This window comes from Notolabrus celidotus, chromosome 16 (assembly GCF_009762535.1).
Source record: "Notolabrus celidotus isolate fNotCel1 chromosome 16, fNotCel1.pri, whole genome shotgun sequence".
In the NCBI taxonomy this organism is placed as follows: domain Eukaryota; kingdom Metazoa; phylum Chordata; class Actinopteri; order Labriformes; family Labridae; genus Notolabrus; species Notolabrus celidotus.
Genome location: NC_048287.1, coordinates 21,523,282 through 21,547,826, shown reverse-complemented (window position 1 = coordinate 21,547,826; position 24,545 = coordinate 21,523,282). Strand labels below are relative to the sequence as shown.

General features: G+C 41.5%; 1 protein-coding gene across 1 annotated transcript in view; it reads left to right on the top strand.

The window, feature by feature from the left end:
- Positions 1 to 24,545, top strand: part of rbms3 (RNA binding motif, single stranded interacting protein) — a 361,699-nt gene that overhangs the window by 72,928 nt on the left and 264,226 nt on the right. Inside the window, exon 3 of the mRNA XM_034704063.1 lies at positions 9,275 to 9,481. Within this exon, the coding sequence (XP_034559954.1) occupies positions 9,275 to 9,481 (207 nt within the window). The remainder of the gene's footprint in view (positions 1 to 9,274; positions 9,482 to 24,545) is intronic.

Below are 24,545 nucleotides of genomic sequence, written 5' to 3'. Positions count from 1 at the left end.
GTTTGTTCGGTTAGGGAAACCATAAAAAACGCAAATCTTAGGCATTTTTCTTGTGTTTATGTTTCTGCGCCGGCCGCTGCAAATCCCTTCCTGACCCCCATCTACATTTCGCGCCACTGCCACGCAACGGAAATTACGTCGTATGCAAACAACCTGTGACATATCAACCACAAATGACTAATTGATCATGTCAGACATGGCCACGATGCAAACCTGCTGCACAAACTGACGAGTCCGTGGAGCACTCATCACTTTTTTTTTTGTATAGACCTTTGTTGTATTTGTTGTTATGGTGTTATAATTACACTGTAAAAACTCTTGTTATAGTGATGTAGAAAATACATGTTTTTGTTGTTATTTCAGCATACATGTCTATGCTTAATACCAGCACAAGCAGTAAAGTCATCCATGTCTCTCTCTTCACCCACTGGGCCATACATTTATCTAGCTTTCTTTTTGACCACTTTCTAGGGGACTTAAACTTTAATTGATAGCGGGCTTGGCACTGTGGATTTACCTGTGCATACTCTCCAGCTGATCATTTACCCTCTTCTTTCTACTACCATGCAGTCAGCTTTTTAACCATCTTTCCTGGACAGAAGTTGAAGTTCAGCTTTATGTTTTCTTTCTTTCTCTATTAAAATCAATGGAGAGTATTTTTCAGCTCCTTTTATTGTGAAAACGTGGCAGTCTGACAACTTCAGGTATGTTTGTTTTCTCCATGCTGCTATGGCGATCTGTAAACAAGACATGATGCATTTCAGTGAAAACAAAATATTAATTGTACTGACAATAAACAATTAATGTTTACAGGCTTCTAATTGAGACCTGCCAAGACATGCAACCACACCCTGCTACTAAAAGGGATGCTGCCTCTAATTGGGACAAGCTTTTATTGGAAGTTTAATGGTTAATTGATAGCTCAGATTCAAAGGATACCAAAAAAAGTAAAACAGGGTCCAAAACAGACCCAGTGAAACCTACATCCAGTGTTAAATGAAGTCTACAGAGACCACTTACACAGACAGCAGCAGTATGTTTCCTTCAAGTTCTGAGCATTGGCAGTCAAAAACAGAAACAATAAGTGACATTTTCCTGTGCCTTATGTAGTTCGTTCCAATTAATGCAGAAAGAAAAAAAGCTTTTTGAAGCAGTGTAATCTGTAATAAGCCCTGAGAGTGGGAATGTTTGCCTCCTTTGAGGTATAAGACTCATCGGTTTGAAAGGTCTGCATCCTAATATATGAGAATGTTGAAAATAATTTGAGTCTGGCTAGAACACAGTCCCAGGTTTGTTCTCAGTTTCTATCTTGGACATTTCCAAAAGACTCAATTTCCTTAATTTGTACAGCCAAAAGTCTGAAATCCCTGATGGTATTAAATTGAAAATGTAAAGCAGAGAAAGTCAGCACATTCTCACATCTGGAAAGCTTGAAGGAGCAACTGACAAATGACTTAAAGGAATAAATCAATTATCAACACGATTCAGTTTTGGTCAAGTGAACTTATCCATTTGTGAATGATATAAGGAATAGAGTTTCATCCCATTTTTTCATCCCATTTGACCTTAAAGCACCCCTGTGTAAATGGTTAGGGCCCCTTTCCGCTGAGGGGGCGGGTGCTCCTGCTTCTTTCAGTCCAAGTGTAGTGGAAGATCAAGGGGAGAGTCAGAAAGTGAACAATGAGGACTCTTGGTTTTTATTTTTCTGGTGTTGGTGTTACCAAATAATACCACTTCAGCATTTGTTACCTTGTCTATTAATGTGATCACCCTCCAAGTCTTTCCATTTTGCATCACATGGGACGTCAAGATGCAAAAATTGAGGCTATACATCCGCATCATAGCAGCAGCCCCTAGGCTCCGGGTTCATCAGAGCATAAACACATGTCAGGCCAAGGAAAATATTTAGAGGGATGGATAACAGACACAGAAAGTTGTGAGGTTTACAGAGGAATCCAAGAGTGGAAGGGCTGTATTATTGTTCACCAAAGATTCTCAGAGGTTATAGACCCAGTCTTTGTCCTCTTTGCACCTCTACTTCCTTTCTTTCCACACCGCCAAGGACTCTGTTTGACGGGAAATCAGGTGACATGAAGGCGTAAATACAATCTCTTTGAGCACATGGATGACCTCAGGATGGGTGCAGTTAAAATCTTTGGAGACCAGTGAAGGGATTCCAAACAGGTAGGGAGTCAAAAAGTTAACCTGAACTTAAGTCAACAGAGATTTCACAGTCACAGTAAGGTCAGTGCAGAAATCTTAACAGTATACACCACACTCCAAACTTGGCACATTTGACCCCAAGTACAGCACTGTACTGCTTGTATGAGTGGCTGTCAGCCATCCCCTGTGTAATGTCACCCTCTGACCCAGTTGCCTTGGTTACTCTCTACTCTCTCAAGACGTCCATCTTCAATGGCAGAAGTGTTCCTTAAGAGCTCTATCTGAAAGAGTGGAGAGTAAAAAGAGCCAGATCTGTGTTCTTGGCCTTTCCATTAAGCATGAACACATCAGGGGTAACTTCCGTTTGCTTGTTCCTTCTCTTTTTCATCTGAGAGCAGCTTCAAACCTGTCTGACTTCCCACGCGCCAAAATCCACACATGCCCTGCCACTGTGTTGCCTTGGTTACACTTGACCTCGGCCCTTGGTTCTCGGAGAAAGGATTAGGCTAGGTGGGCAGAGATGGCCTTTGGGATTGTGGATGGCATTGCCGGTGACCCACAGAACCCATAGTGCCTCCGTCTGCTGTGTTTGGCCAGAAGTGACAGTTAAATCCTGCTTCTTTGGCGGCGGGAAAGCCGACTTGTGTGAGGGGATGAGGATTGGCAAAGGAGGGCGACTGGTACAGAGGAGGCCATTTCACGCAACACAGCTTCCAGGAAGTCAGTCATCAGAGATGCCAAAGGAAAGCTGTGTCTCTTTCATAGCTGGCCAAATGGAGCAACCAGGCGTGGAGGGCCCTCTAGAAGACAATATCCCCTAACTAATGCCATCTGGGATGACTTTCCTGGTCCTTATGTTGGAGCCTCTCACCCTTAAACCATTCATTTCAACCTTCATTTCAAAAACGCTCTGGCACTTGGTTATTTAGCCGTTTGTCATTTTTAGGGTCTTGTTTTTTTTTCTGAACGTTTGATGGGTTTTTGAATGGGAATAAGTACAGTGGAGTTTGCATTCTGCATGTGCTGTGTTTGAAATGGGAATATGGAGATGACACAGAGAGGGAAAGGGGCCATTTTTGGCAGCCCTCCAGCCTCTTTGGGAAAAAAGAAAAAGGTCAGAGCCAAGATAAGACAGTTAGGCCAACAGGAAACCAGGACATTTTGATTTGGATCTGTGTTGTGGGAAATGAACATTTCTGTCTCACAGTATCCATGGATCCAAAAACAGCTGAGGGGCACGATGCCTTCAGGAGGATCAGATAATCACAGTACAGTGTTATTAACTGCACAGAGAAAGGAGAAAAAGCACTTCCTCAGACAACTGGTCACACTGGTTCATATTACACTCTGATATAAAGGTTTCACTCTAGGACAAAAATCAGGAAAAATAAACCCAAGTAGAAAAAGACAATCTGTTGCTTTAGGCTTTTTTTTGATTCATCCTCCAAGAAAGTCAATACACCAAGCTGAAGCGATAAAACTGTATGATTTTACAGAGAGCCATAAAGACGCTTTTGCTGTTAAACTTTCTGTAATACAAAAGCAATCTGATGTCTCGGCAATAGGCCACAGTTTGCCTCCCTTACACCTTGCACTGTGTTTTTGTTCTATTGTGTCATGGATTTCATGGTGGAAATATTTCCTGGAAAGCACGGAATTGTTCTGTGTGAGCGTATTATTCCTGAGAGCAAACCTCATGGGGAGGTTTCATCATAGTTAAAGGGTCACATAGTGTTCACACTGAAATGACTCCTGTGGATGGGGGAACAGCGTCTTTATTTTTTTTTACAGGAGTCATAAAAAAGGGCCAGTTTAATTTTGTTTACTTCCACCCTCCATGGATTTGATACTACCATTATTGCAGGACCAAGGTTGGGTTTATTTCCAAATTCCAAAAGAGCAATGCAATTAGATTATTGTTTTATATTCCAAAATCCGCCTACCTTTAACTGACTGAATTAATCTGAGGTTGAACTGTGGTTTAATATCTTCTTGTGCTTTACCCTGTATAAAGACATGTACTGTAATTGTAAAGGTCCATCCCCTGACACCCTTGACCTCACAGCGTCACAAGGGAAGGCGTGAAGAGAGATGGAAATCACTTAAGCACTGAAAAATGGAGTCAGGAGAGGTGCACTGCTCTGGTTCATCTCAGTGTATTAATGGAGCCGCAACCTCCACTCACTTTCTCATATAGCTGAAGGTGAAACATTATACCGCCTGCTCTTGCATGTTCAGTAATAATAAATGGTGCTGATAACGTTCTGGCTTGCTGAACAAGTTACATTTTTCTTCCCTGTTAGCCAAATAAATATCTTGTATGAAGAAAATAATGCATATCCTGTTATTTGTAGCATCCATTATGATCTAAGGTTAACATTCTGGAAAAGGTATGAGATGTAAACAAGCTGTGGAGAAAGTAAATGTAGTGTGTGCATGAGAATATGATTGTGCATGTAAGAGGGTAGAGCAGTGTTTGTGAGAGAGTATGATTGTGCATGTAAGAGGATATTGTAGTGTGTCTGTGAGAGTCTTATAGTGTGTGCTACAAAGTATGAAATACTGCCTAAACGGCCTCTCATACGTCTGCGCGCATACACACAAAGAGAAAAAAAACACACACACACACACACACACACACACACACACACACACACACACACACACACACACACACACACACACACACACACACAAAAAAGGAAGAAGCCATGTGCAACCAGATCTGATTGACCCTTATATAAAATGGAGAAATATGGGCAGAGTGTAGCTCTCTGACGAGCCGCTGAAAGTCTGTGACATGAATCTGAGTCTGGGGACCAATCATGCATTCCAGTCGAAAAAATGTCAAGACCCCGGGATCTCTGGCTCATGTTAAAACACAGCCCTGCCCCTGTAATATACAGGCTGAATATCTTGTCACTCCTGCAGCATGGGAACCTTGCTGCTGGAGTTAAAGCCTTTTTTATCATGCCTCTGTTATCTCATATAACTTATAAGCATGAAACATATTTAAAAATCACCTCTCCCCTGAGTTGAAGTCTTAAACAATATACAGTACCTGTACATGGGCATATTGCTTCTAAATGCCTTCTCTCTGCTTCAATAATCCTCATTTATAAGGCCAATGCAGTTTGTTGCAAGGCTGGGGGCTGCACTTAAACTCTATGAACTGCAGAATACTTACGTTAAAGTAGCGGCTCTGGCCATGCAGTTTAATGTACCATACTCAGGCCTGTTCCCTTCCTCCCTGGCTCTAACAGTGGCTGCATAATACAGCGAGAACGTCTCTATAGCACTCAATAACTTGCATCAGTGAGGCATAGCTCTAAATGCTGTGATGTGTTGTTAGAACAAAATATCCTGCCTACACACAGTTCTCAAATTTTGACCCCATGACTAAATCTGTCATTTAAGGCCTGAGAGAAAATAACAACTGGCTATGTTTGATGTGTTTGACAAAGCAGGAGTGAAAAAACAAAACGCATAAAGTTGCTAGATTTTTTCCTTGTGACTGAAGTTTCCATTTTTGAATCTGTTTAAAACCTTGTTTCAAACTCAGCTCTTCTCACTCTTGTCTATTTTTTCCCAGGACTTGCAGTTTCATAACAGCAGTGGGCCTCTCTCATGCTCCTCTGCGGACTCTGTGTTATAAATGCAGTTGTCTTGCTTTGGGGGAAACGGCCTCCTCCTGTTTTATATTAACATGAACCCCAAACCTGTCGTTATATATCGTATGAATCAGGCTGAACTTTGGCTTACGCCTTCCCCCTCTCGTTCTTTTCGTGACGAAGAATACGAGACTGGCAGGCCTTCTAAGCACAGCTGTGAGTCTGTATCGCTGCCAGCACTCTCCGTCAGGATCCCCTGTGTGGGATGACCTCTGACTTCAGTGAAAATCTAAGAGGGGCCAAAGGGGACTGTTAATGCTCACTCGTGATGTACAGCTGTGATTCATTCAAGGTGTTTTTGCTCTGCACACAATTCGCAAATGTAGAGAAGTCTTTGGCAAAAGGGTTTTTGATGATGTCATATTTGAGTTTTTTTTTTTTTTTTTTTGCAGAGACAAAATCAGAGAAAGATGAGAATAGCAAAACTAATCTTGGAAAGACTGTTTATTTGTTAAAAAATACAAGTCCATATTCATTTAGGATCTGTATTATTTAACAGTTTTGAGTCTGCATCCACCACTTCACAACTCATGATAGTATCCATTATTAAACATACGTTATAAGAGAATAACTTTTGAGAAACAATATTAACATTCTGTCCTTGTTCAGCTCATGTAGGCCTGCTTGTCATACCTTAAAGGCTGATTTATACTTCTGCGTTGAATCGACGGCGTACCCTACGCCGGGGGTCCACGTAGCTCCCGTACCTACGCCGAGGCCTACGCACGTAGCTGACGTGCACCTCCCCCAAAATGTAACTCCCCGTAGAGCCGACGCGGACCGCAAGCTCTGTGATTGGTCCGCTCGGTGGCTTTGTCTTTCCCGCATTTACAGCACTTCCGGGATCCCGGACATCGGCCGCACATCGGCCGTGTATTTCATCTCCTCCTCTCTATTCTTCATGTCATCATGTCTGTATGATAAACAGCAACATGTATCAGCTGTAGATTAACATAACACGCACTGAATCTCTGTGGAAAAGTAAACAGAGATCGTAGCGGGACCGGAAGCAGGCGACCGGCTATCAGAGGGAACACACTGCCCTCAGGCGTTTCGGCGGAGAATTGCTGCGTGACACGGACACATTGACGCACAAGTATGTGGTGCTCATGTCTGCGTCAGCCACTGCTGCGTAGGGGAGACGCAGAAGTATAAATCAGCCTTAAGTCTCTAATAGTAATATGGGAGGTAGAGCCTTCAGATAACAGGCACCTCTCCTTTTGGAATCATGTACCAGTCAGGGTCCAGGAGGCAGACACCCTCTCTACTTTTAAGAATAAGCATGAAACTTTCCTTTTTGATAAAGCTTATAGTTAGAGCTGGCTCAGGCTTGGACTATCTCTTAGTTATGCTGCTATAGGCTTAGACTGCAGGGGGAACTGACACACTGACACACTGGGATCCTATCTCCCCCTCTCCCCCCCTGGCAGTTACTTTAACTCTTCCTGCCCCATTAAAGTTACTAACTAATCCTTTCTGGAGTCCCCAAGCTCCCTTGTCTTGTAGGTTCCTCTAAGTTGCTGCCGTAGATGGTCTGTTGTTTTTGGATGTTCCAGACTCCAGCTGCTACACAACTTTTAACATTGTAACCATCATCACTTCTGCTTCTGCTTCAAGGTACTTTGTGGTGCCTCAGAAAAGCTCTCACCAGTTCAAATCTCATTGCCTGGATTGCAGGACAGGATCTTGCTCCACTTTTCAGATATAGTTGGGGCCCAGGGGCTCCTTAGGCTGCTCTCACATATGTCAACTGGCATGATTTCCCAACTCGCAAAACCAGACTGAGACAGAAACTAAAGCTTTTGCCGCAATGTTTACCAATTTAGAATGTTAACGGAAACTAGCTTGTTTGCCACAGAGTCAACAGGCAGAGGATAATTGTTAAATGTGCTGTCATTCAGTTTGATATTGAAAATCAATGCCATTGTTATGGGGTTTTAGATAGGAATACACAATATGAATTATTTTGAGCAGATAGACTGTCCCTGGCAAACTTTCTGCAGCTTCAAAAGCCTCTTGTACAGGCATGACTGCACTCATCTTGTTCTGAGTTTTCAGGTGACTTATAAGATGTGTTTAGCTTAAAATTGAAGACTTTACTCCTCCTCTGGGAATCCTTGCGGCACATGTTTTGCAAACTGCAACTGTATTATCTTCCTCAGAAACAGTGTAAATCCTCATCATGGTGACGCCATGTTGACTCCCTTGTCTGCTTGCTCGCCTATACTTGTTTTTACTGCTCTATGGTCAATGGTGGACTGCATGCTACCACCTACCATGTCAGAATGTGAAGGCTTGTACACGTTTTTATTTGATGAAATTAGAATATTGGAATATTCAATAAAAATGTAATGTTCCTGTTGTTGGCCACTAATTTGTTGGACACATTTGCATCATGCATCCCTATTAGAACCATTTAGTATCAAGTATTTAACACTGCCTAGTAATTATGTGAATTAAATGACCACATTTTCTTTTGATCAAAACCACTAAATGTTAAAAATAAACACTAGCTACGTAAGAGAGCATGTTTATTTGGTCTAGTGTTTTAACTTTATCATAAAAAATCATTCTTCAATCACTCTTTAAAATGTTTCCAAAGTTGATGCTCCAAACAATGACTGAATTGTACATACAAAAAAAGAAGGATCATTTTAACTGTCATGTTAAAACTAACAAAACAGTTTTATATTTTGAGTTTGTTCAGCAAAATTCACAACAAATAATTTGGCGAGATATTCTGCAAAAGTACTTAATAGATTAAACTCTGCTGTTTCGAGACATCGAACGTTAAATGTTGTGTTATTGGCCAGTTTGCAAAGACTCCAGCATGTGCCCTAGGTCTTGTTAAAATGCCACAGATCAGCATGTGTGTTCTGTGTTTTTTTCTCTGTGCTCCAGCGGCTATGACAGCCCAGGTAACCCAACTCAGAGTGGCATAATCCAGCCTGTCAGCAGCTTCAGCCCTGTGTTTCCTGGACCCTGGACATAATCCCGTACTGGGAAGAACTATGGCCAACCTGTAATCCGAGCATCTTATCAAACCAATCAGCTTTTTCTAGCCTGAATGCATCCCCGACTGCAACAGAGGAGGGGGTTTCACAACATCTGGTGCTTGAAGCAATAGCAAAAAAAAAAAAAAAAGAAAAATAGGGAGAGTGTGAGCTGGGGTGAAGAGAAACTGTGAGAACAATCTTGATGCTCTGGTATGGAGATTTCAGTTCAACAGCACGTTCTGCTTTTGCTTTCGACACAGGTCGCTGAGCGGGCAGCCAGTTGTCAGAGCTTGCCTGCTGCAGATTTTAGCCTGATCTTGGCTTTGATAGTGATATACTCAACAGAAACATTTGTCATGTTACTCCCCTTACATCTATCTCACTAACTCTAACCTCTTTCCTTTTTCTCCCCCTTTTCCCTGTTTCTCCCTTTCCCCCAATCAGCCCAGTGCAGCAGTGAGAGGTCACCACAGCACAAAGGCAGCTGCCATGAACCCAAGTGTCGGCTCCAGTTGGACCACTGGTGGCAGCAGTGGCTCCTCTTTCACCCGTTCCAGTCTGCAGCATTACCTTTCTCATCATCAACAACACCAGCATCATAACCCCCAGTCCACGCACACAAGCTACGCCTACTGCCCGGCCCATACAGCTGTGAGTACCACAGATTTCCTCTGTTTCTGTGTCTCTCTTGTGTCCATTAGTCGCTGTTACTCTCAGGGAAGCACTTATAAACACGGCAGATTCTCTCTCTATCTGTTCCCTTTAATCTTCTCCCTCTTTCCCACACTCATTCCTCTCAAGCCCCCATCATATATATCACTTTCTCTGACTCCTTCCCCTACTCCATCTCTCTCTCACTCCCTCTCTTCTCTGCAACTTAATTTGTTTTTCTTTCATCCATCTCCTGCATCGACAGTGCATTGAGAGACTAATTGAGGCAGAGACACTTTTGGACGTCTTCCCTCGTCATTATCCTTGAAATTAATTGCTGCTCTGCAATCCGTTTGATTTGACTTTATTGGTGTGATCTGGTTTTCTAATGTTACATTGAGGGTGTGACTGGAACTCAGGCGTGAACCAAATTGAGGGATTTTATTAGCGTTATATTGCTGTCACAGTCGCAGGGCTGGAAACAAAGATTTGGCAGGTTTTTATTTCTCTGTATTTCTTCCTCTAATAAATATATTTACAAGGTTTCACACCAAATCTTTCTCCCATTCTCTCTTATTTTCCATTACAGCACTCTGATATTCTCTAGCACATACGCACCTCTCAGATTCCCAGCTGCCTCTTTTGCTAACATGTCGAGACTCCCCTGGAGCGCTTGCATGCAACGAATGAAGAAATTGGATTGGATTAGATGTGATAATCATCATTGTAGGTTGGCTCCTGGTTGCACACAGCATTCCTTTTATGTTGTTCCTGAGACATCAAGGTACACATGTATGCAGATGTAGACTCATGTGTATATAGTTATCATGTCCATGTTCCATTTCCACACTGTTTTTCTATGATTTTGTAACTTCAACCTCTGTCATTGTTCCTACCGCCACAACTTTTAAACTGTGTTCTGCACAAACAGGAAGCAAACACAGAGGACATTCCACAACACAGACATAAACACTCTGGTTCAAGTTGTGGTGCGGCTCTGTCACATGTTTTTTTTTTAAAGAACATCATGATCCTTTTTGTTTTTCACTGCCACACCCCCGGGGTAGCACAGTCATTGCCATCAACATCCAAAAACCAGGACACAAATGTGTCGGAATGCTGTTGTACTTCATTGGGTGAGTTTTTTTCCCTCCAAAAGTTGAGCAAACAAGAAGCTATTTTTTCTTCCTGTGACCAAGCAAAGTCGTCATTTTTGCTAAGCAGTTCTCTGCAGTTAAACTCACCAGACATACAACACAGTAGCTGTAGTATTGGAACCTGATATGTTGTTACAATGGCTGAAAGGTGAGTAATGACTTTTTGAAAGTCTAAAAGCAAATTTGGGGCAGCTGTTTTTGCACTCACATGGCAGCGTAATAATAGAAACACGCTTTCCCTGCCCTGTGTAGTGCCACAATGCCCATCTTCAAGATTCTGCAGCCTCTGTTGTTCTTGTAACTCTTTAATAAGCCCTACCTTTGGGCATCAGTTTAGATTGGCATTTAAAAACCCAGGCTGTACAAAGACTACAGTCCTTGTTGTAGCAGTTGCTGGTTGGCTTTCGGTCACTGCCCTTTACTGCATGTCATCCCCGACTCTCCACTCCCCATGTTTCCCATCTCTCTTCAAGGCAAAATCGGCCCCAAAAATAACTTAAAAGTCTTTCCCTGAGATCAAGTCATACTAGTCACCCTGCACTTCTTGCTGTGCTGAGCTTGGTTCTTTCTTGTGTCGACTGGCAAGAATAGAGTCCAATGACCAACATATTCTACAATGACATCCAGTAATAGCTCAATCCATCAATCTTATTTAGACTGAAATGCCTAAGAAGCAGTAGCTTTACAGCCCTAGAAGTTGAAGAATCAATTGGGTGCACGAGGAAGTGAAGAAAGAAAAACAGAACTTTGGCACTCCCACAAAAAATGGTCCCATTATTTGTGGTTGCCAAAAAGAAAGGGTTCTTTTTTATTAGAACTAGCACTGACTTAAACAATACAAGCTCCAGCTACTCTCCCATTGGATCCAACCCATAGACTGTATAAAATATGGATGCAGTATCCATGACGTCACCCATCTGTTTCTGAAGCGCTGCTTTGAGGCCAATCATCGGCGGCAGCCATATTGCTGCTGTGGAGCAAATGTGACGTAAAGAGGCGGAGTTTGAGTCTCCTAGCCAACAGCTACAGTGTTCCTGCAGGCAGCTGTTCCTCTCATTGGAAGACTCATAATCTCAATATCTTCAAAATTGCCGCGTTAGAAAAAAAAAATCACCCCCCTCACAGTGTGAGCTGATTCAGAAATGAGCTTTCCAGACTACAGCTGTCTTTTGTACCAGGCTGTAAACATGTTTATTTCTGCTGTAAATATCAGCTTTTTTCCATTCATGTGTATGTGACTTCCGGCACTTCCGGAGCCAGCCTCAAGCGGATTCTCGATGAACTGCAGCTTTTTGCACTTCCGCATTGGACTCATATTTTTAGACCGGAGGTTGCCGCTTGATCCAACCATACAAGTCAACTGCATCAATGTAGCCCTCTGCAGCTCATGTCCTTCTCCCCAGTTCACAGATTTCCCATCCTTGGACCACTTTTGGTTGGCACTGACCACTACAGACTGGGAGCACCCCATAAGAGCAGCTAGTTTGGAGGTGCTCTGACGCAGCTGGTCGACTTGTTTCCATGCTTGCTTGTAGTGAGCAGTGTAACAAAGCCATTAAAATGAGAACCCCAGAACAAATTATGTCTAATATGTTCAGCAATTCATGCAATTAGAAAAAACATTTGATGATTCATCTGCAAGGGTTTATTCTGTTTATATTCCATGAACCGCTGTTTGTAATACCCTTTTTAGTCTAAAACATTCCAGGAAATGCACACCGGGTGTATCGCAAAGCCAGAAGACAAGAGTTTGATTGTGTAAAGAATATCCTGAATGGATTTGAAACAAACCTCATGCTCTGGAAACAATGCAGAAATTGATAACAGACACACCTTTGTCTTGTTTTTATTTCCCTGTTGTTCTGTTTGTTTCTTTCATTCCTGTGGGATGTTGGTAGACCACACCTCTCACATGCTGTACCTGCCTACCCAGTCGTGGTTACAGATCACTACGGGGTCATTAAATGTATGCCCTCATCTTGACCCTCTACCTTCAAACCACAGCAGAGTCTGCTGGCTTTAAGGGTTTTGTTTCATGGGACAGTTGGGACTGTTCTTTTCTCTTTAGCAGTGCTCATTTTGTCCTTGCAGAAAGCAATTTATATCCCGCTTTCATGCTTTCTTCCTGGGCTGTTACAAGCCAACACTTTGGCCTCAGTAAGGACTCACAGAGCTCAAAGATGGCTAATCCAGACACTGACTGTAAACAAAGGCATGGCTCCAGTGTTTGAGTCTGCCTTGTGCACTCTTACAGCATCTCATATGCAACACATGTGGTCTACAGAACAGCAATCCCCTCAATTTACAAACTAATGCATACCCCCTTCCTCTTTCTTCCTCTCCGACACCCTCCAAACATACGATACCTCTATTATTGCCTCCCTAAATGCTATTGTAATTTTAGGCAGATTAGATGCAAAGAAAGCTCAAGCAGAAGGGGAAGAAAAACAGAACCGATAGCTCAGCATGTGTCTGTCCTCTCGGCTGCGAGAGGTGAGTAAATAAAGGGAAAAAAGAAAAGCAAGCAAGGATCCAGCAGAGATCAAGAAGCTTTGCCTCCAGTGGGTTTGTAATTACAATGGAAGCGGATACATTTCCACTCTTAATATGGTGGGATGAAGCTCCCTCGGGGGGGGGGAGATGGTATAACAAAAAAGCGGCGGAGAAAGTCATGTAGAAGTCAGGAGATGTGACTGAAAAGACACTCAAAGGGAGAGGTTGTGTTATTTCCTGAATATATAATGCTAACTCCCACAAAATACTCTCTATACAATAGATTTCCACTCTGAAATATGTTATTGTGGGAAAGTAATTGCAGCAGGGATTATGTTAACTGGTAACGCCTTTTTCAAATATTTCTAGTCTCTTCCAAATACTTCGGTTTGGAACCAAAATTCTGCCAACTAATGACATTCCCATTAGCCTCACCTGTGCTTTGTATTCAGTGTTTACCAGCAATTATACGCATGCTAACACACTCAATAAACATATTCATTAGAACTGATGAGATCAGGAAAAACATAGCAGAGAGCTTAAGGAAGGGGACATAGGGTGAGTAAGATGCAGAGGAGGAGAAGACTGTACTGTAGTGGCTCAAACCTCACTTCTCTCAGTGTACTGTTAACCAAATAGGTTAGATAAGACCCATGGTGTGTGGACCAGGCTCCAGGTACTTTACTGTAATAAAACCTGACAAGCTAATGATTGCACGCCGTGTTACTGGATTCCTTACTTAAAGCCACATGGGCCGCAAACACCCTTCTAGACTAAGCCTCACGTTATGGATTTTCTCGTCTATGGAGAATTGATCTCTAACACAATGGCAAAGAAAGGGAAACATTCAGTGTAGGTACTTTGCACTAATTGGTGTGACAGAAACCATTTATGGGTGATAGCAATAATGCTGTACATGCAATGTGAAGTAAAGTGTAGACGTTGTAAATTGAATTTCCAGTCTGTCTGTGGAGTGTTGCTCTTGGGATATTTGATAAGATACTTCTCGCCTAAATTATATTTCTGTCTCTTTCTAACTCTTTTTTTCAAGTTTTAAAACAGAGAAGCAATACTTCTCTGCATTCAGTACCCTGAGACTTCTTTCCAACTTCTACTTGATCCATCTGTACTGCACCTGCTGAACACCTGACAAATACTTCAGCAGGGATTGCTATCCTGACAGGTTGATTGGGCAGCTGTATAGCTTCTGTTTGACTGTGAAAAATAACTTTGCTTATTTAACCTTTGTGAGTCTTCAACATGTGTAATGACCATAGACCATACAGTGAACGAAACCACCGTGTTGTCATCCATTTATTCATTCATGGCCTTTTTAAAGCCTCAACTACATTACACTGGAAGAGTGGCACTTTAATGTGTTTAATTGCACTATTTGTATATCTTATATGTGCTCTTGTGATGTATTGTGTTTTCATTTTTATGCTATCAAGGTGGATTGTTTCCATCTGTTATTTATCTCTATCTTTTGTTATGAACTCTGTTTTGACCTGCCAGGGACTACAGATGAAAATTAGCCTTATGGATAACTCTGGCATATTAACGTGGATGCTGTGCTGAAATGTTCATCGATATGCACTGTACCTTTAAATAAATAAATAAATAAGGTGCCATGTTGTTTATTGGATCAAAGTTTAGCATACTTGGTTAAAACGTTGGGGCTTCCACAACGTTGGGATGCTTTGACGAAAGAGCGGGGGCTGCTTTGTAGGATTTCTGGATTGAAAATTTAGCAAACTTAAACACAAGCATGGGGGCTACCATGTTTTTTTGGGGGGGGATACAAAAGTTAGCATCCTTTGAAGAATGAGTGAGGACTTCCCTTGTTGGTATTTTGGATTCAGAAGTTAGCATATTCTAACGGAGCGGGTGCTGCAAAGTTGTTGTTTCTTTTATTGAAAAGCTAGCATACAATGTAGTTTATGCTTGTGGCTGATTATTTAGCTGGTGATAAGCCACCTTTTTTAGCCATCTTTTGTGTGCCAATCTGTTATTGTGTTTAACTATACTGTACAGTCGGGCTTTCTAATACTTAGCCTGGTGATGATGATTAATTCAGTTTTGGAGCCAACCCACAATGGCCACTGGAGGAACTTCAAGTTTTGCACATCTGCTTTGGCTTCCTCTCTAATCCCAGGAGGTTTCGACTTAGTGACAACACATACCAGTAAAAGCATTTGTTCTTCGTCAACTTTATTTCTTATAAACACATTGTTGTGTGTGAACCTTAAGCTGTTTCCTTTCTGATGGTATGCCTCCTCTGTCAACAGATTATCTCTAAAACTCTTGATGTCCAGATGTTCCTGAGATAGTGTTTCATTATTTTGGATACTATGTGTTCTTAGGAAACGTGGTCTTGCATTTGTCCTTACTTAATGGCCTTATTGAACTATTTTACTGTGTGCAATTTGGTGGTGGGGGGTGGGGTGGGGGGTTACTTGACTGTTGTGGTCTTCTTCAGCTAATAGCCTCCATGTTGTGCTCTTATAAAGAAGTTAATCAGGGCACATGTAGATGAGGTACTGTTTGTTACGGAACACACAAAGTCTGTTAGGTCCCTTGGTCTTCTTGTGACATGATATATGTTGTAAGTTGGGGGAGGAATTCTGAGCTCAAGGGCCAGCTTGTATTGCACCCATGTACTGTTGCAGAGGTCATCTTTCTTCATAGCATACAGATAGAAACACACCAGCCCAGAGGACAAAACTAGCATGCCTTTCCTTTAACATAAATACTCCCCTTTCTGGGAACTGATGTAAGAAGTTTTCGCTAGCTGACCATTTCAGTATGTTTTCCCTCTATTTAGGGAATCTTATCAGACATAGATAACAAGACACATTTTCTCACCTAATGAAAACATTTGAGTGGGTTATCACTCTTTTATCTGGGGACATGGACATCCCTATGAACTCTTCAGTTTAATCTCACGGTGTCACCAGAGTAAACTCAGGTTGTTACCTTATTAGACTTGCCGGGCACATACTGGCCAATCTTTCGGTCAATACAAACCTGAGAGAAGCACAACTCTGGTTTCACAATGTCCCTGAAATCTCTGAGAGGACACAGAACTGACATTGCAAAAGATCAGAGAGAGAGAGAGAGAGAAATTTATAGAAAAAATAAACAAGAAAGTGAAAGAGAAGAATTAGCAAAGAATCAGAATTGCGAAATGTGGCTCTGTAGTTCTATAAACCACCAAACCTGGATTTAGCTTTGACAGTGAGACTTCTATTTTGCCAAAATAAGCAAAGTTCATGAAGATTATAATAAAAAATGATTGAATTTGCCAATTTAGATGTATATGTCATACCACCACCCAACCAACTCACCATTTAATTTGTCTGTTGTTCTGAGGCTCGATCTCTTGCCAACCTTTGGTGTTGTGATTAGCTTAATTAGCCATAACTCACAAACACCCATTTATGCAGGCCGACAGATGACACAGTCGTTTAGCTGAATGAATGTCCTGCCTGCTGGCAGCGGTTGAGGATGCATCGGCTGGCTGAAGGCCTGGACAAAGGAGTTGAGTGGTGGCTAGTTATCTGTGGATCACCCAAGAAAGCAAAGTAGGTGGAGAATGAAGATGAAAATTTGGTGAGACTTAAGGGAAATGGGAAGGGATGGAAGGCACAAAAATGATCTGGAAAGCAACCATTTTATAAGTCCAAGATTATTGGAGGACATATCCCATCCAAGAGAAGATCAGATGATAGGTAAATTCTTGATCCCAGAAGCAGCAGATGCCATTGCGCACTGTACACAACAAAGTCCATAAGTTCCAATTCTGCAGCTTGAGTCTCTTTCATCAGCTCTTGAATGAAGAGCATTGCTCTTTCCCCAAATACTGCAATGATTCATCTTCGCCATGAGCTAGAATGGGCTTTGTCTCAGTAATTAATTTAGCTCTCGGGACAGCACTTGGAATGAGCCGCGTCTTCAAGGCCTAATTAAAAGAAGATTGTCAAACATATTCTAGGTCACACTGCTCCGAATCTCCCACCATTTAGGAGGAATTTTCAGGCACCGCCGACTCGTCCACTGTGGACCATTTTGCTGGCTGATAGAGTGTGGGTTTCAAAGACAAAAAACAAATGGCTTTATTTGCTTTGTTGATTTCTTCAGGCACAGCTTGGAAAATTAGACACTTGATGTTATGTTTATCATCCATTGCTTCAGTCAATATCTCAATCCCCTCATGGCCTTGCGCCCTGCAAGTCTTTGTGTCTTTTTGAGGACGATTTATTTGAAATGGCGAGGAATTTTTATGATTCTGCTTTGAGCAAATAGCCCCAATTAATACCCAACACTCAGCTGAATAAGAACGCAAGTGTGCATGAATACCTCCAGTTTAAGATCACAAACAGGCAAATTGTGTTTTCTATTTGGCAACTCATTCGTCGTAACATATCCGCTGGAGTGCTCACTGTATTGAACTAGTCACCCCAAAAGACTGACAGACAGGAAGAGCCTATCTTATCTGCTCTAATAATGAGAATCAATGACTTTAGTTAAAGGCACAAAATGGCCCTAACAGTTAAGACACTTCCACACACACACACACACACACACACACACACACACACACACACACACACACACACACACACACACACACACACACACACACACACACACAGGTTCTGAACAATTAAGCACGAGCTGTCGGGCTTAGTGCCTGGGTCCATTGTAAGCGCTCTAAACCTGTTAGACTGTGACAGACCATTAAAAGGCTGCCAAGGCTTCCTTAATTTGCTTCGACAGTGAAGCACACTGAGGCTGAGTGACTGAGTGCTGTGAGTGTGTCTCTGTGTACCAATGTGCATTTACTTCGTATGACACTCCTGCCACCATCTCCGCCACCTTCACAGCATCACCCACACAGCAGCATGCCCACACACACATACATGCACAGTTTGAAAGTATCAACATCATCAAGTCCCTGGAATGTATCGATGTCCAATTTTGTTTTGGAATTATCCTATAATGGCCATTTTCTGTTTATTTACACAAATGCATCAAACCATTAAAACTCCTGCCAGCACTAATCTGTTTTCCGAGTCAGTATATTCTGTAAATTGTTGGGAGCACAATGTAAACAGCGGTAATTATCTTTCCATGGGAAGGCATTGCTACTGTAAATTTAAGCTGAAATCTCCAGTGCTTGTCAGCTTACACTGCTCACATATATAATTATCATTATGTGGATTTGTTACACATACAACCTTTACATTTGTCTATAACTGGCTCTAGATACTCGAGTTAAAATGATGTCAATTTTTGGGCTACACCTGTCCTCTTTGGAAGTGCGAGTGAAATCTGGGGAAAAAAAACTGTGAGGGAAGTGGAAATTACACATTTCACACTGTGTTCAAATCTTCACGCTTTGAAATCAACATCATAAGCCCAGCACATCACGCCTTTGTAACTGGTGTGCTTTCCACATTTTTTGCACTGTAAATACAAATAGAATACTTGTTTTTCACAGACTCCTCAACTCCTGACTTTGATTTGCAAATATGCAACCCCTTGTCCAAAAATGTTAAGGACGCTTTGTAAAATATTGATTAAAAAACAGACTTTGATGGTTGGCAAATCATTTAAAGCCTGTATTTGATTGAGAACAGTACAAGTTATAAAAAGTTAAAACCGTAAAATGTTATTAGTTTTTGAAAAATACATGCCTATTCAAATTGATGGCGACAACAGGTTTAAAAAAATGTTAGAACAGGGACACATAACACTGAAAAAAGTTGTATAATGCTGAGGATTATCTCTTAATGAATTAGGTCAATTTGCATCAGGCTAGTAACATGACGGGTATGAAATGGGCATTCCAGAGAGGCTACATCTCTTAGAGGTAAAGATGGGAAGAGGTTTGCCCCTCTGTGAGAGACTGTGAGCAAATAGTTCAAAATTTTAGAATGATGTTCCTCAGTATAAAATTGCAAAGAATTGGGGGATTTAATCGGCTGCAATACATAATAGGATTCAAATAGTTAAATAATTGGGGGAAATCTCTGTTGAAAAGGGACAAGGCCAAAAACTAACACTGAATGGCTTTGATCTCCCACACCTGAGGCAGCACTGCATGACTCTGTAGTGGAAATCACTTCATCCACAGAACCACGGTCTGTGAACACAGTTTGTCACTGCATCCAAATATGCTGGTTGGTATAACTGTACCATCCAGAAATGCAGGTGACATTTACAAAACTGCAGAAACTGGTCTTCTTATTTCCCAACCTCTACAGAGTGTTGTTAATCGAAGAGATGATTGGGCGCTGGTTTGTCCAAGAGGTTAAATCATGCTCGGGTGGGTGGAGTTCAATTCCAACTTCTGACCCTTGGTTGCATGCCCCTTTGCTCTCTCCCAGTTTCCTATCTGCTGTCCTGTCCTTTCAGTAAAAGGCTTAAAATAGCCCCAAAATAAAACTTAAATGAAGGGGTGATGCTTCACAATAGTAAACATGCCTCTACCACAACTTTTTGAAACTGTTACTTTAAATTGAAAATATATTTTTCTTAAAACAAGACATTTTTCCACACTGAGCATTTGATATGTTGTCTTTGCACTATTTTCAATAAAAAATAGAGTTTAAATAATTTGCAAACCAACACAATCTGTGTTAAACATTTTACACAAGCTTCTCAAGTTTTAGTATTGGGGTTTTAAAACACCCAGATCCAGGTCATTAGAAATAAATATCCTTTAAAATTCCTCTCACTTGACTTGATATTTACTCAGTTTCTATCGTCATCATGACAAAGCATTTGTTTGTCAGTGCACCCATCCAGTCCTTGTGTAAGCCTGTGTTTCTGACACTTCTAAGTAATTGCATTTGGGGGCAGATGTTTCACCTAGCAGGCATTTCCTGTCGTGACCAGAGCTTGGTGTTCCCCACCATTAGGAATAAAAGCCTCTAGGCCACATGATCCCGACCACCAGACCACAGGAATATCCAGAATCTGACAGGGCGTCCAAGCCTACGCATGCTCCATTTCCTATTTCACAAGAGCGGGCGGTCCATGCAAATTCCTGGCTGCGGCATGCCACCAGTCTTCATTTAGAGGCGGTTTTGAGGTTGATATTAGATGTTGGACACAATCTTAGATGTTAGAAGCTGGATTAGAAAGGGTGCTGGCAGATCTTACAGGGATTTAAATGGGTGTCATGCTCGTTCAGATCATGTGGACTGTCATATTTACATGTCATTGTGGGCTTTGTGCCGTTGCTCGGCCATGTTTGATGGCAAATTTGTAGCATGTCATCTGTGAAATCGCTCTTTAGCGAATCAGTTTGCACCTGTTACTTTTGGTTCAGGTGATTAGTCAATGACAGGGCAAGGCAGAGGAACATAAATCACACATCCTGAGCTTTAGATGTGACCTTAATTCACAATGTTTCACTACCATCAGGCTCTGGTTTTCAGCCACACATACCAACACACACACACAATCACACACATTGACATCCGTGCACAGATGGGTTTTCATATATGGCTGCCCGGGGCTGTAGTTTTGGCTTTAAAAACACCCATAACATCTGTAAAGCATTATGGCTGATTATACTGGTCCTTCAGCGCAATCATGCAATATGGGCATGAGAGATGGCTGAACATAAACCGTATGGGAAAGGAAGAGATGATGAGGCCTCGACTGTTCAGACCAAAGCGTGAGGCCTGTGGCTATATACACAAAGGAACCCACCCTAACACATCAATTTCTCAGAATCAGATTTTATTATTTATATACTACAGAGAACCTGAGATGAATTCCTTAACCTGTAACTCTGTCTATTAAATACAAGCCTGATGATTTTCATCTGTGGATCACACTACTTGCCTTTTCTTGTTTAACAGACTGTAATATAAATAATTTATTATGAACATCCGGTTTCACAGGATCAAAGAGTAAGTGCTTCTTTACAGGCTTACTTTGTTGCAGCACAAGCGGTAGTTTGCAGTCAAAGAAGAAAAAGGCTCATTTAAATGGTGTTTGCCCATTGATTATTTCAGTATGGATGGTGCGCCCCTATCTCCTCCCACTGTAAAACAAGTGAAGCATAAATATTACCTCAATTACTGTGCTGGTTACATATTTTGGAGACAAGGCATGCACACTGATCTGGCTGGTGGAGCTGCAGGATTGATGTTACCCCCCTTCTAATAACCAAAGCAGTCATGTAACTTACCAATAGAAGGTCAAAGATCCCTCAGGTTGGTACAGTCCACAGAAGAACAGATTCTTGAGTAGATTTGAAGCATACACTCAAGGTTAAGGAAAGTTCAGTGACTCCTGTGTTTGTGTTCATCATGTTTTCTCTTGTCGTTCCTCCTCTACTTTGCTGATCTGGAACATATCCCTGCAGTTGGGACATCTGTTAACAGAGCTGTCAATCATGATATCACATCTCCTCCTTTTATCATCAAATAACCAAGTAAAGCTCTTCAGTTGGAGCTGTTGTGCTGTCTCTGTTCATATACAGCTCATGTTTTGCCATATTAATCCACTTTGCCAACAATACACTCATGGAGCTGGATTTTAAGTGGCTGTTGCCATTTTATACCCTCATTATGTAGCTATATATAAACATATGGTTGCAGTTAGGTCAAATGTATCTCACAAGTAAACCATGTAGGAGGGGGAAGACCCATACATAACGACCAAGCAGCCATTTCAAGCTTGTTACTTCAGTTCTAATAGGACTGTTTAATACAAGTCTTGGTTCAACACTCCTTTCCTCTGTGAGGATGATACAGGGGCTGTTTCTATCAGTTCAACGTGAATGGAGGGAATGAACACAAGTTGTTTTGGTTATGCAAGAGTGGTTAAGGCCTTAAGCTTTGTATAGGCACAACATTAGAGGAGAAGCTGCTCAGCAACAAACTGGATTAGCGGCTTTGCTTGTAAATCAGTCAACAGCTAACAGAGAAGTGGTTGATTGACAAAAGTGGTAACTTGATCATCGGTCACTCCTCCGTAGACAGACTGCAGTCATACATACTATGACATGTTCACCATCCTAATGTCACAGTATGGAAGGGTGCATAGGCCTATCATTCACAAGTTGGAGACTGCGTTAATAAGATATTTTTGATAACTTCTGCAACTGATACTTACAAATATTTTCGTATCATGATGTGGCTGATGTGTGATTTGTGTGATTTAACTTACTAACATCACATTGCTTCTAGATTTTCATGAAGTCTGCAAAAAAGTCTTCTTGAGGGCCCTTGTGGACTGAGTGAACTGTGGGTTGAGATAGCTCAGCACTAATCCTGCATAATCTGGGAATCTACAAGACTAATAAAGTTCAGACTGCAGAGGATGCATTGTTTATTATTATAAATGTTGATTTCCTGGTATAACTTTTAAAAATGAAGCTATAAGAATATAAATATAGTCATTTTTAACCCTGATATTAACCACCATTAATGCTATCCCCATATACGTATGAGGGCTTGACAGAATGGACTGAACAATATGGCCTTATCACAAACCAGTCATTGGGTTACTGGCCAACAAAAGGTAAGGATCTACCAATAATGAATAGCTAACCAATGAGCATTGGTTTCTATATATCTATGAAACAGAAAATTGATTAAAATTTGAAAAAGATCTGAATATTTGACTCAGGTTTCCTACTGGACTAAGTTGGAGGATCTTTTATGTATTTACCTAATTGAGTTTTCATTTTCTAAAGTTCTTCTGTGTTGTTTTGGCAGCAGACAAGCAATGAGCAACTCTTACACCAGTAAAAGGCTTGACGGTTCACTTGTCTATTCGCCGCTGTCACACCACATTCAAAGACAATACATTTTATAGAATTGTTGAAGTTATTGTCTAATGCTATTAGGTCTATACCTCCTCTCTCAGCTTTTAGCCTTGGTTGTGTGTAAGGTGGTTGGTTTGTTGGAGCCGCTTTGCTCCATTTAGTTGTTGCACTTTGATGACTTCAGTGTTACTAATTATACAGGCGCCGCCAAGGAGGCAATCTCAAAGTGCATCACCCTGAAAGTCTTACACACTGATATCTAAATGTTACCCGGTGGAGTTGCACCATAAAGTGAATGTTCTTAATCATCTATTATGTGCTTTCTAGTACCTCAGTGCCATCTGGCAGTAATACGCCATACAAATCCCATAACAGTGTTCCAAAGAATGTCCTGCATGTCAGGGATATGCTACCCAGTTTGAGTTGTCCTATTATGTATGTCAAGCATGCAAAGTATGCTCAGAGGTGGTGACCTTATAAAATCATATACTGCATACATTTATTCTGCAGGAGTCCTTAATAATGAATTGCTTGCACAATGTCAATTTAAATACACAAAAGACAAATACGGCTTCCGTGACTGTATGTGGAGAACTGTTTAAATCAGGTGGAGTTTAAACTTCTGGCAACAAGGAATGGGTTCACTTACACAAGGAGGGCCAAATCAAACACATATCTTAGGTCATTTGTTTCATCAGTAGTTGGGTTTTTAAACAAGTTGTAGGCATTGTTGCCTTTGCACATGTCCTGCAGACGTTAGATTCTGCGTCCACACCTCACTACACACCTATCATGACGACATCCTTGGGAGTTAATATATTATATCATATGTATGGATGGGCTGCACGGTGGTGCAGTGGGTAGTGCTGTTGCCTCACAGCTAGAAGGTTCCTGGTTCAAATCCCAGGTGCCTTTCTGTGTGGAGTTTGCATGTTCTCCCCGTGCATGCTTGGGTTCTCTCCAGGTACTCCGGTTTCCTTCCACAGTTCAGAAACATGCTCATCAGGTTGATTGATCACTCTAAATTGCTCCGTAGGTGTGAGTGTGTGCGTGAATGGTTGTCTGTCTCTCTGTGTTAGCCCTGTGATAGGTTGGCGACCTGTCCAGGGTGTACCCTGCCTTCCGCCTGAAGCCAGCTGGGATAGGCTCCAGCCCCCGTGAACCCTAACGGGATAAGCGGTCAAGATAATGGATTGATGGATATGTATGTATTTAATTATTTGGGCATTTCTTCTGAAGTGGGCAAATCAATTTCCCCCGAGGACAATAAATATTCTCCAATCCAATCCAATAAATTTAAATGTTAAGTATCAGGTGGTAGCCCAATACATTGCTGTTATTCATTAGCACATAATCATCATCTTCTCAAAAACACAAGCTAATGCACACAAAATGCACTTTAAGGCAGCCCCCATCAATTACTGTTTTAGAGCCTGAAAGAACATTTTCCAGATAAATGATCATGTGATGGGGCACCAAATGGCTGGTTGGAAAATGAGATAAAAAAGTAAGTGTTTTGGATTTACTTTAACATTGTGATCGCATGATTCAGCCTACTGCAGTGATCTGCTGTTAAACTATCGTTATCGATCACAATGTTAAAATCAAATCAAAAAAACTT